This window comes from Glycine soja, chromosome 7, assembly GCF_004193775.1.
Source record: "Glycine soja cultivar W05 chromosome 7, ASM419377v2, whole genome shotgun sequence".
Taxonomy (NCBI): domain Eukaryota; kingdom Viridiplantae; phylum Streptophyta; class Magnoliopsida; order Fabales; family Fabaceae; genus Glycine; species Glycine soja.
The window spans coordinates 7,442,828-7,456,448 of NC_041008.1; the positions used below are offsets into that span (position 1 = coordinate 7,442,828).

Genomic DNA, 13,621 nt, shown 5'->3' on the forward strand with positions numbered 1-13,621 from the left:
TTTACTCATTAAAGTTTTGATAAATTACATACACATTTATAACATTACAAGGTTGTTCAAATCCACACTTTTGATTTTTCTATCAATAATTATAATTCCACATCAAAGTTATAAAATTATGGTCATTGATTTAGTTGAGGTAATGAGTAGGTTAGTAATTAGTCTGATTTGATTTAGTATATATTAAAAATTAAAAATTATATATATATATATATATATATATATAATATAAGTATATAATTAACATTATTTGATTAAAAAAAATTCACTCATACTTTAAAATCCAAAATAACAATTGAAGTATTAAAATTGATAACGCAAGTTCACAAATAATAATTCAATAACACAATTGTACAAGTCACGAGTTTTAATAACTAGTCCGGGTAACTGGATTTATTTCAAACTGGCCGGATCTGACACTGGGTCAAATGCATGACCAATCTAATAACAAAATTGATCTGATTATGCCACCAGATTCCAATTGGACCGGTCTGATAAAGCTTTTGAAATATGTTCCACACTCTAGCTTCTAAATGGCACCCTTAACTTTACCCGGATTAAATCCAAATAACCTGACCCTTATGAGTTATGACCATCTGGCCCAAAAACCAACATCTTTGGGTTTATTTTGGTTTCTCTGACTCTGTGGAACACAAATATGCATTTGTAAATGTAACTTTTAAAGAACTAAAAGATCTGAATTTAGCTTCTGGTTTACTTATATATGTTTTTGTTAATGTATCAAGTGAAAGAGTACGGGTTATGAATAGTTACAATATTGTTGTGGCTTAAATACATTTTTATTTTTAATAAATATTTGATTTATTTATTTATTTTTTAATAAATTTTTATTTTAAGTTGAGTCTCTAATAAAACAGTAATTTTATTTTTTATCATTAATATTTTATTTTAATTCCTAATAAATTAATGAATTTTGTTTTAATCTTAACTACTTGGAACAAATGAAAAAATTATAAAAAATAAATGCAAAATTTTTTAATTTATTGGTAACTAAAAAAATTATCAAGAATAAAAAACAAAATTATTATTTTAATAAAACTAAATGCAAAATAAAAAAATTTAGAAAACAAATACGTAAATTAAATATTTATTAAGGATCAACAATATATTGAATTCTATTTATAATATTAATACATGACCTGACTGTAATTCTTTGTGACCTTACACCATGCAGATCTATGGATATAGAATGTCACTTTGGGCCCGAGCATACCGGTATTATTGAAGATTGCTTTCTACAACCAGAGAGCCTGGAATGTATGTGTTAGAAGGGTTAGAAAGATAGGTGAACAGAACTGGAAACAATTTTCGTCAAGTGATGTAACAGAGATTAAAGGACATCTGCTCAAGTACCCTATAGAAGTTGATCAAATTTTATATGATATTGTTTAACTATGAGTGATAATTTCACAACAAAGTGTGTTCTTTTTATTCTATAAAGTTTAAAGATGGTAACAAGGTTACAACAATAGTACTGTGACGGATCATCATTCATCAAGTAAAGTTCCCCTGCTAGCTAAGAGCTTAAAAAATAGTTTTATGCTTCTCTGAAGTCTCAAACGTTACAAAGACCTTTCCTATTATTGCCATGTTACTGCTATAGGACTCCTAACAGTATATTTATCTGATACCCAAGTAAGTGATCCAAATGATGAACTGCCAGCAATTGCTGTTCTTCCATATGAAACAAAGGTCACTTTATAACTCAATTTGTCACCAATTTTTCTGAAACTAATATTCCTTGGTTCAACCGAGACAGATACTCCCTTTGGTTCTTCCACTTTCACTGCATAAGAACTTGAGGGCTTCCCAACATTTGTGACTACCCTCTTGTATGCCACACTAGCATTTCTAGCACTCGTGCCAAATAGCACAGCAAATGAAGGGTAGTTCAAGTCACCAGCATGAAGAGCTGATTTTTTGGCACATTTAAAATTACCTTTTGACAGTATAGCAATCTGGGAGGATGTGTATTTCAAACTGCACAAGTAATTTAAGTAATCTTTGGTGGTGATGTCATAGACTAACCCTGGATCAGAAGCTCTTTCAGGGTTAACATGGCCTGAACCAAATGCAAAAGGGTCAGCAAATGCAGAATTGTTTGAACCGTTGTCGGCAATTGGAGCACCTTTGTTGTTTGATGTGGAAGCAGTAGTCATGAGAGCAGATTTGATAGCTGCAGGTGACCAATCCTTGTGCACAGATTTAATCAGTGTAGCTATGCCACTAACATGAGGACATGACATTGACGTACCTGAGACTATGTTAAATAGTACACTTCTTTTGTCACTCTTGAGCATGCTTGGACTAGTTGTGGGGGGCCAAGCAGCCAAGATGTTCACACCAGGTGCAGTTACATCTGGCTTGATCACATCTGGGCCCACAGCACTTGGTCCTCTAGAAGAAAATGCAGCCATAACTGGTGCTGGGTCTCCATATGTTGTCCCTAGGAAGGAAATTGAAACTGTTGGTGCTTTTGCTGAGTGAATGTAGCTTCTGATTGTTTTACTTGCTGAGGAACCTAAGGATGTGGCTGGCAAAACATGAGGATCAGCAAAAAGCTCTTCTCCTTGGTTTTCTGAGTTGAGTAGTATCATTCCTGCCCCACCTGCCATCTTCACTTCCTCTCCCTTTCCGGTTCTACTATTTATTCCACGTTCGCAGGCGACTATTTTTCCTTTGACAAACTTTGGATCAAGTGAACCTTTGGTGCAATACTGTGCTGTCCTTTGTGCTTTTGAGGAGTTTCCATACACAAGAGGCAATAGGTTTGTTTGCTTGCCTTTGTATAATGATGACCCTTTGAAAACCTTTCCATTCCCAAGCTTCACTTTTGTTGGAAAGCTTCTGTCAGTGTAGCTAGCAGCAACAGTCATGATCCATGGGGCAACATTTCCAGCAGTTGAACTAGAGGGACCAGAATTGCCTGCTGAACAAGAAACAAAAACTCCTTTTTGTGTTGCTCCAAATGAGGCTATGGCAATGCTGTCATTGTAGTAAGGTTTAGCAATGCCACCTAAAGAGAGTGACAACACATCAACACCATCAGCAACAGCTTGATCAATAGCTGCCAATATGTCAGAGTTAGCACAGCCTAAACGCCAGCATACTTTATAAGCAGCTATTCTTGAGGTGTACCTCATTCCACTGGCAGAACCGCGTGCCAAGCCGAAAAGGCTGGCATTGCTCACCATGTTACCAGCTGCAGTTGAGGCTGTGTGTGTTCCATGTCCTTGCGCATCTCTCGCGGAACGATAGTCCAATGTTTCATTGATTCTTCCAGCAAATTTTTCATACCCTTGTAGAAAGACTCTTGCACCTACAAGCTTCTTGTTACAACTTGAGGAAGAGAAGTTGGTGCCTGCTTCACAAGCACCTTTCCAACGAGAGGGTACTTTGGACAAACCTGTGTCTTGGAAACTGATGTGTTCAGGCCATATTCCTGTATCAAGGACTCCTATGATCACATCTGAGGCCAAGTTAGAAGCACTCCAAAGTCCTTTTCCATTCTGTAGGCCAAGAAAATGGGAGCTGTATGTTGTGTGAAGGTTTAATAGTTCATCAGGTATGGCTGAAAGGAAACCATCTATTTGGTTCAAGTACCCAAGCTGTTTATTTGAAAGTTGGGCAGCAAAACCAAACATGCTGGTTTCATAAACATAAAGAAGCTGAGGGGCTATGTCTTCTTCTAATGACGCTTCAGAGATGAAATCAACGACTGATTTGAACCAAGGTTTTGTGTTGTCTTGGGAATGGATTGAGGCTTTGATCTTGGTCTTGTCCATGTGTATTATGTATGTCTTCTTGTCCATCACAGCAACTGAATTTGTCACCATAAAGGCCAGGAGGAATAGGAGTGTCCTGAAGATCATGTTGCCTACAGAAAAGTCACAAATAGGACAAAAAATTAAATAAACAAACTCTTCATATGATATTTGGTCTAAAAAAAAAATAGTATACCATTTAAACAAACTTCTATGAACTCTTTTTTTCCTTAATACATTTTCTTTGTTTAGTTTTAACAGAGACGTGATTTTTGGCTATCTCAAATATTTCTTTATGGAACATTATTTTGTACTCTAGAAACATGAATAACTTAAAGGCAAATTTCCACTGTTTAAATAATACTATGCAACTAAACTATGCAAGGAATATTGTAAATAATACTAGGCAAGTAAATGGTACATAGCAAAATAGTGTTTACTCTAAGACAATCGGCTATGAATAAACAGTCAGAGAATGGAGGTAGAGGTCCAAACCTATGCTGGATTTAGCACAAGAACACTAGAGAAAAAGATATGATGGATGAAGGATGCCAATAACTGCTAACATTGACTCTTTAAAAAGAACCGGAAGAAGCTAAGCCCGAAAAAGTTAAAGGCATTAATTTTCTGTATGTTCATTGAAGTTCAGCAATGGCAATGAGTCTACCTTTTGTATTCTTATCTTCTACTTCACGACTGCACGCTTTATATTAGATGATAACAAGTCCTTATATACTTATTGTGATGAGCAACAAGTCCAATCATGTGTCATTGTATATTAAATGGTACAAATATCTTTCTCCATTCTGTGCCAAGTTATATCACTGACCACGATATATAGTTGTTTCCAATTTTAATTTTAGCATTCTTTTATTCTCTCATGAGAGCCTTTTAAATTCCAAATTGGCATTTATAATTAAAACATCATTTCTTAATTATAGAGTATTGAGGTATCCTTAGAGACAGTTAAAACAATTGTTCATGTGGGCCAAAAGCTACAACACATGGTAAAGGTGCATCTTATTTTACTCAAGTCAATTAATAAGCACTATAATTGGAAATGACTCTTCCCCACCAGGGTCTTGCCATGGGAGGATGTTGACACAAACTCCATCGGTTAATTGAGTTCTAACTATTAATTTACACCATGTGGAAGATTCATTTAATTTTTTCATTTCTTTATCTTGCTACAGATAGCATTTGTGATGGATATGTGTTGAAGTACAAGTGTAAAACTGAAGTAAAATATAGGTAAAAAGGCCTGTAAATCTAATTTCTTAAAGATTTTGGGTTGAATGTGATGTCAAATTAACTTATTAACTTATTATTTTAAAATTTTGGATTGAATGTTCTTATTCACTTTAACATTATGCAAATATAGTACCAAAAGTATTCAAGGAACTGTATTTAAATTCTAACATTATGCAAATATAGTACCAAAAGTATTCAAGGAACTGCATTTAAATTGTCTTTTACTTTGATCCTATATGTCTTCATACACTTGCACAGCTAAAGCCATATACTAATAGTAGTGTGCATTAAATTAAAACTCATCCTTTATTCAGTGTATGAAGCTACCACAAGAGCTTGTTTTGATGTCATGATGGCATTGCCCATTTAGTTGAATTTAGTGGAGTCATGGTAATCTTTTCAGACCCAGAAGGATTGTGGGTCCAAAATTCTATTAGGAGATTTCTAAGTGGGTTACAATACTTCTGATCATCACGCTCACATGCTACTGCTGTTTACTATCATTACAAAAGTTCTAGATTTCTAAATAAGGGAATTAGTACGTGTCAGCTAAGCAAGCCCCGAAGACACTTCCGGGACCACCACTTAAGTGTTGGATAAGCCATGTACATGTAGTGTGTTTATGAATGTTGTGCACTCATTGATTGAAGAATTTTAGTTAAGAGCTACCTATGTAAGGTATTTTTTCCTTAGTTTTGTGTTATTCAATGTGTATCATGATCACCATAAATAATCTTTATAACATTATATATGTAGCTATTGTGCATATATATGGTCCACATAGTTAGAAAGGTACATATTCATTAACAGAGATCTAGAGTAAGTGCTTCTAAAGTACCCTAAGAATATCTATCCTCTTTGATATTTTGAGACCAGCTGTTACTTCTGCGCTCGCGGTATGTGATCATTGCATGGTGATCTAGGGACATCTCAAACCTTCCTTTGAGTCTAATTCAAGGCATTCCTCATTCATATGGCAAGTGCATCTGACATTATTAATAGAAAATGAGTAGAGTGAGTCAATTTGATTATAATTATGGAAAGTAAGCTAATTTAACTCAAAGTAAACAGAGACGCACAAGAGTCCCAATACAAGGTTACAATGTGGAAATGCTTTTCCTTATAACATTCCGTGTTTGAAAATCTTTCATTTCTTTCAAATCAAATGGTATGCAACTAATCTAGCTATTGAGGACTTCATCTAACTCTTGTTGAGATAGAACACACTCTTTTTAATAGGGACAGTCCAGAAATGTATTTGCGGGATTTTTTTTTTTACATAATTTTTTAAATATTTTACCTCTAATAAATAATAAGTTTAATAAAAATATTTATTATTAATTTTATGTATAAAATTAAAGAGATAGGATTCACTACTAAAAATTTAAGCAAATGAACGTACAAATGAATAGAAGAGAAGAAAAAAAAACCTTTATATTAAAAAGAATAAACAGTAAATTTGATTAATATCTTAAGGTAAGAAAAAGCTAAAATATAGGAAGCTAAAATATAACATTTAAAAAAAAACACTTAAAGTGATGTATCAAAATATACGTACCAAAAAAAGTGATGTATTAAAATATGAACTTAAATATATTTTAATTTCTCAAATTAATTAAGTAGTAACCGATTAAAAAAAGTTAATTACAGTAAGTCGACGGAAATTAATAAATAAATTCTAGCAATATTTTGATGAATGAAAGTTGTTTTTCCTTTTTTAACTACGATGCAATAAAAATACCTTTTATTTTCCTTATTCTTTTATTCCAAATAATAATTCTGACTGATCGACCATTAAGACGCCGAAAAATAGCTATCTGTGTTTGTCCTACGTACCAGGTTTATTGATAATTCCACAAGTCAAGACTCCCCTTTTTGTTTCTTCTATTTTGTTTTTTCCTTCCAATGGTGACACAAAGAAATTGTGGATTCGGATGCTAATCTTTCTCTATTACCGTGCAAGACGGACAATTTTCAAACAAAATTTCACCAGATTAAGTCTACTCGAATACTGCCAACACCTTGAAATATTGTGTTCCATGTTAATTTATAATTTAACCACTAAGTGAATAACCAACTAATTTTCAACTAATTAAAGCCTGACAAACCAACTAATTTTCAACTAATTAATATCCAATCGATGGGTCACAGTTTTATTCTTATAAAAAATGTTTTGATGGGTTAAAAGGAAAAGATGTTTAGAAATGATCCATGATTTCAATTGTTAATCGATGTGAAATTTTGAGTACAGAAACACATGAAGAAACATGGTGGTTTTGATTGTTCAGGACACCATGCATGGTGAATATATTTTAATTTTGTACTACCAGCGAGTCAAAGTGTAGTTGTTTAGGTATAAAAAAGAAAAGGGTGTACCGTAGTTGTTTGGCCGTCAAATGCGTAAAAAATAGGGTAATTAAGTTTAACAATTCATAGTTCTAGATTAATATTTTGTTAGTCAATAACTGAATAATAAGAAATTTCAAAATGACATTTCAAAGTTTAGACTATATTAAGTCGTGAGATTAGGGACGTACGCGTGCTCTGAATTTCATTAAGAGTTGGCGCCGTAAGAAAATGAACTAATGGAAAGAATAAAGTGTATAGTGTATGTTAACAGTTATTAAGCTAAAATATACTTTTTCTTTTTTTATTTATTTATTAAAATTTGCCTTAGTATCTTTTAAAATATTTATTTTGGTTTTTATCGCTGAAATTTGGATTATCTTTGTGTTTTAGAAAGTGATCATTATCATTTTGTGGTCCAATTTTGAATCATTTATCAATTAATTCAAGATATTAAATTTATCCCATTAAATTATTTATATATAAAATATGGAATCAACTTATGTTTGAACAAAAAAAGTTATGAATATTATAAAAATATTATCAAAAGTGAATTTCATCAACTAAAAAAGTAAAATTTCTAAATGGCTAAAATAAAATTTTGGTCTCATATTCATATTTTAGGTTTCATTTTAGTTCCTTATATTTAAAATTTTTCACTTTGGTCACTTAAAGTCTTTCTATTACTTAGTGTCAAAAATTGACTCAAGGATGGAATTGGTCAAATAGAGACACTAGGAGAGATATTATAAGGGGGTAAAGTGAATTTTTTTAAACTTAAAGATAAAGTAAATTTTTTTAAACTTAAGACAAGAAATTGAAATTTCAAATGTAGATAATGGAACAAAAATTTATTTTAGTCAATCTAATATCAAATTTTTTTTCTATTATTTGTATGACTCACTTTTCATATAACTTTTACTATGTTTATAATTATTTTGGTTTGAATATTAGTTAGGGGCCATAGTTTTCATGTAGTCATTCGAATGAGACAATTTTCATGTCTTAAGTCAATAAAAAAAAGTTTCAATACATTTTTTCATTTCTGTTCATGCAAATGTATTTTTTTTTTGTTTTTTTCATTTTTAAAGCGTTTTAGATAACACTTGAACAGTAAAAAAAATATTTGAACAATGAAAAAAGTGTTACCTAAGTGCTTTAAGAATGAAAAATAAACAAAAATTGCAAGGAATAAAATAAATAAAAATTGCATAAAAACAAAAAAATACTAAATTACAAGGATGAAATATATTTAAACATAAAAAAGTTCAAAATTGTATTCTTAATAAAAAAACAGTCATTGTTTTGAAAGGACAACATTGACGTAAATTTGAGAAATAAATAACTAAAATGAATTTTAGTAAAAATATAAGGGACAAAAAAGTATATTTTAACATTATTATTATTATGCGCAAGAATATGAGGAAAAGGCAAAAATAAATATTTTTCTTAAAATATATTAATTATAAGAAGCATGCTAATCAATATGTTTAGATTGTTGATTAAGGAATAAAAAGTAAAAAAAATATAATATAATATTAAATGTTAATTACCATAGAGCAAATTTTAATATTGAATTGGTAGAATTTATTATTATGATGTCAACTATGCCTGTTTTCGGTAACGTATGATTTGTACCTGACGTCCAATGTTATAATATGTATTCTTTCCCCACTGAAAGTTTTCAACTTTGTTGGATGATAACCTAACCAATTTAGTCATTTAGCAAATTGTTTGATGTGATATGCTTAGATATCTTGGACTTCCAAGGAGACCAACACATCAGGTTAGACTTGTCAATTCGTAAGTTGGTCATTAGGATCTATAAAAGGGAGAGATAGCATGTCCTCAAAGGCAAAAAAAACCACCTTCAACCTTAAACTTTGTTAATTGTTATAAGGTCGAGACTCATAAATCATAACCATTTCCAATGAGTATAACCTTATGGTTTTTCTTGTTGCCCTTCTGCCTCATAAACTTGAGCACCAACATCATTTTGGCAACTGGTCATTGTCTTGGCCATCAACAATCTTTGTTGCTCCAATTGAGGAACAACCTCATATTCAATTCCACCAAGTCCAAAAAACTGATTCACTGGAACCAAAGTGATGATTGTTGTGAATGGAATGGAGTGGCATGCAACCAAGGCCATGTTATAGCTCTTGACTTGAGCCAAGAATCCATCTCTGGAGGTATTGAAAATTTAAGCAGTCTCTTCAAGTTGCAAAGTTTGAATTTGGCCTATAATGGATTCCATTCTGGGATTCCTCCAGAGTTTCAAAAGCTAAAGAATTTGAGGTATTTGAATTTGTCAAATGCTGGCTTTGAGGGGAAAATTCCAATTGAGATCTCTTACCTGACAAAGTTAGTAACTCTTGATTTGTCTAGCACAGTTACTTCACAACATGCTTTAAAACTTGAGATGCCAAATATTGCAATGCTTGTGCAGAACTTCACAGAAATCAAAGTGCTACATCTGGATGGCATAGCAATATCAGCTAAAGGAAAGGTGTGGAGCCATGCTTTATCTTCACTTACAAACTTGCAAGTCTTAAGCATGCCATCTTGTAATCTCTCTGGTCCTCTTGATTCTTCATTAGCAAAACTACAATCTCTTTCAATACTTCAATTGGACCAGAATAATTTAGCAAGTCCAGTGCCAGAGTCTTTGGGAAGTTTGTCTAATTTGACCATCTTGCAACTTAGTGGCTGTGGATTGAATGGAGTTTTTCCAAAAATCATTTTTCAAATACCATCATTGCAGGTGATTGATGTGTCTGATAATCCAAGTCTTAATGGTTCTCTAGCAAACTTTCGAAGTCAAGGTTCCCTCTATAACTTCAACCTTAGCCACACAAATTTTTCTGGACCTCTGCCAATGTCTATTCACAATTTGAAGGAATTGTCTAAATTAGATCTTTCGAACTGCAAGTTCATAGGGACACTTCCTTATTCAATGTCAAACCTCACCCAACTTGTTCATCTAGATTTGTCATTCAATAACTTTACTGGTCCTATTCCATCATTTAATAGGTCCAAGGCCCTCACAGTTTTATCCCTTAATCATAATAGATTCAAGGGTACACTTCCATCCACCCATTTTGAGGGCCTTACAAATCTCATGAGCATTGATTTAGGAGATAACTCCTTTGATGGAAGAATACCCTCATCTTTATTTAGACTTCAATCTCTTCAGCATCTCATGCTTTATTACAATAAATTTGATGGTGTGTTGGACGAATTTCCAAATGCTTCTTTGTCATCATTAGAGATGCTTGATTTGAGTGGCAACAATTTTGAAGGGCCTATTCCCATGTCTATCTTCCAACTCAAACGACTTCGTTTGCTGCAACTTTCCAAAAACAAGTTCAATGGCACCATACAACTTGGTATGCTTGGGAGGCTGCAAAATTTGTCTTCACTGGATCTAGGACACAATAACTTGTTAGTTGATGCAGGCATTGAGGATGACCATGACGCATCATCCTTTCCCAGTTTGAAAACTCTTTGGTTGGCTTCATGCAATTTGAGAGAATTCCCTGACTTTTTGAGAAATAAATCTTCACTACTCTACCTAGACTTATCTAGCAATCAGATTCAAGGAACAATACCCAACTGGATTTGGAAATTTAATTCTATGGTTGTTTTGAATATTTCTTACAACTTTTTGACAGATATTGAAGGGCCTTTACAGAAACTTAGTTCAAATTTGTTCAAACTTGACCTTCACTCAAACCATCTCCAAGGGCCTGCTCCTACTTTTTTGAAAAATGCCATTTACTTGGACTACTCAAGCAATAGATTCAGCTCTATTAACTCAGTTGACATTGGTAGTCACATTCCTTTCTTGTATTTTCTCTCCCTTTCAAACAACAGTTTTCAAGGAAGAATCCATGAATCCTTTTGTAACATTTCAGATCTTCGAGCACTTGACCTTTCCCATAACAGATTCAATGGTCAGATCCCTATGTGTTTGACAAGTAGAAGTAGCACTCTCAGGCTACTAAATCTTGGTGGAAATGAGCTCAATGGATATATTTCAAATACATTATCAACTTCATGTTCTTTGAGGTTTTTGGATCTCAGTGGAAATCTTTTAAGGGGAACCATCCCAAAATCTTTGGCTAATTGCCATAAACTACAAGTTCTAAACCTTGGAAACAATCAACTAGTTGACAGATTTCCATGCTTCTTGAAGAGCATCTCCTCCCTCAGAGTCATGATTTTAAGATCAAACAAATTGCATGGGCCTATTGGATGTTCCAATAGCATTGGCAGTTGGGAGACACTTCAAATTGTTGATTTAGCCTCTAACAATTTCAGTGGTACATTACCAGCATCACTCTTACTGAGTTGGAAAACATTGATGCTTGATGAAGATAAGGGTGGACAATTTGGTCATCTATATTTTGATCTCTATGATGACTTTAATCCTATGAATTTTATAACTGCAATTGTAGATCTCAACCATGAGCTACAAATCAAGTTAGCCAAAATTATAGCATTAGAGCCACATTTAATAATAGACCACATAATCTCTCATATCTTTGAGGAGGGTGTTGGTGTTCGAGCTTATGAGGATTCGGTTACAATTGTCAACAAAGGTAGACAGTTAAATTTGGTTAAAATCCTCATTGCCTTCACGTCTTTGGATTTCTCATCCAACAATTTTGAAGGGCCAATACCAAAAGAGCTTATGAATCTCACAGCACTACATGCTCTTAACTTGTCACAAAATTCTTTCTCAGGTAGCATCCCTTCTTCCATAGGAAATCTAAAACATCTTGAGTCCTTAGACTTGTCAATCAACTCTTTAGGTGGAGAGATTCCTATGGAGCTTGCAAAGTTATCATTTCTTGCTGTCATGAACATCTCTTATAATCATTTGGTGGGGAAAATACCAACAGGTACACAAATTCAGACATTTGAGGCTGATTCATTTATAGGGAATGAAGGGTTATGTGGACCTCCATTGACCCCAAATTGTGATGGTGAAGGAGGGCAAGGGTTGTCACCACCAGCATCTGAAACACTTGATTCTCATAAAGGGGGTTCAATTGAATGGAATTTCTTAAGTGTAGAGTTGGGGATGATTTTTGGTTTTGGAATTTTCATCTTTCCCCTTATTTTTTGGAAGAGATGGAGGATATGGTATTCCAAGCATGTAGATGACATCCTTTGCAAGATCGTCCCTCAGCTTGATTTTGTTTATGTGCATCGTGGGGGACAAAATTATAGAATTATGAGGTGGAAGCCTTATTGATGGTAATTTGCAATTTTTTCTATATTGTATTTGACACTTTCTTGATCTTATTTGTTTATAATCACTGTGGAAATAAGGATTTCATCCATAGAATAGGTTGAACCTAGTAATAAGATGTGACATGAATTACTTCTCTAATTTTTTTAGGCTTGTTTTAGGATTCTCGTTTAAGCAGGTGCGAGACTAAGTACATGTCTGCTTCAATGCTTAAAATTGTCGTGCATCAACCAAATGCTACAATTTCTAGCTTCTGCAGTATTTCGTTAGAAAACGAGCATATATGACACAAAATATTAAGCACATGGTAACCCTCTTGCATAATTGCCTTATGCTTTTAAAAAATGTCACTTGGTTTCAGAATAAAGATATGGTTAAGATATTGCATACCAAACTCAACTGCACTAATAACATACAAGAGTTTTTTTCATGATGGACAATTGAACATTTTAACATGTCGCCTTGAAAATTTTATTTTAACTGTCCTTTCTTTCTAAAGCCTCACTATATATTAACACATCTAAGAAACATGACACAGATATCAGCATGACCAAAGCCTCTTTCAGAAAATGATACAGCTATCAGCATGACCAAGCCCCTTTTAAGAAACATGTTAATTTTATTTCTGTTGCCTGCGTTGCACAAGACACGCACGTCTCTTAATTGTTTAAATCGCAACAATTATATCATTTATGTACAATTGGAGTTGACGCCGTCAAGGTTTAAGTTTTAACTGTTTAATTTTACAAGTAGTGGGGATTTTTAACCACCACTATGTTTATTATCTATTTATAAATAAAAATTTAAAAAATTGGCAGTTCGATCTTAACCGTCACTTATTTATTTATGAACCTCAAAAACATTTCTGTCTTGGATTTTTCCTTCACAGCATCTACGGACAAAAAGACATTGCAGTGTCTTTAAATCCACTGCAAATCACAAAATGACGCACAAAAAGAATACTTACAACCCACTCTTG

At 33.2% G+C, this 13,621-nt stretch overlaps 2 protein-coding genes across 3 annotated transcripts; one reads left to right on the plus strand and one right to left on the minus strand.

Annotated features, from left to right (window-relative positions):
• Nucleotides 1–1,371: 1,371 nt before the first annotated feature.
• LOC114418510 (subtilisin-like protease SBT1.1) lies at nucleotides 1,372–4,579 on the minus strand. Of its 2 annotated transcripts, none has more exons than XM_028383894.1 (2): nucleotides 4,453–4,579; nucleotides 1,372–3,898 (listed from the first exon to the last, which is right to left on the minus strand). In XM_028383894.1, the coding sequence occupies exon 2, from the start codon at nucleotides 3,891–3,893 to the stop codon at nucleotides 1,602–1,604; it is 2,292 nt and encodes a 763-aa protein (XP_028239695.1). In that variant the 5' UTR covers nucleotides 3,894–3,898; nucleotides 4,453–4,579; the 3' UTR covers nucleotides 1,372–1,601. The 2 variants fall into 2 exon arrangements, with proteins under 2 accessions (XP_028239695.1, XP_028239694.1); XM_028383893.1 differs by lacking the exon at nucleotides 4,453–4,579 and adding an exon at nucleotides 4,281–4,446.
• Nucleotides 4,580–9,290: 4,711 nt separating this feature from the next.
• On the plus strand, nucleotides 9,291–12,674 carry LOC114419566 (receptor-like protein 7). The gene has a single exon (XM_028385279.1). The coding sequence runs from the start codon at nucleotides 9,313–9,315 to the stop codon at nucleotides 12,643–12,645; it is 3,333 nt and encodes a 1,110-aa protein (XP_028241080.1). The 5' UTR covers nucleotides 9,291–9,312; the 3' UTR covers nucleotides 12,646–12,674.
• The last annotated feature ends 947 nt before the right edge of the window (nucleotides 12,675–13,621 follow it).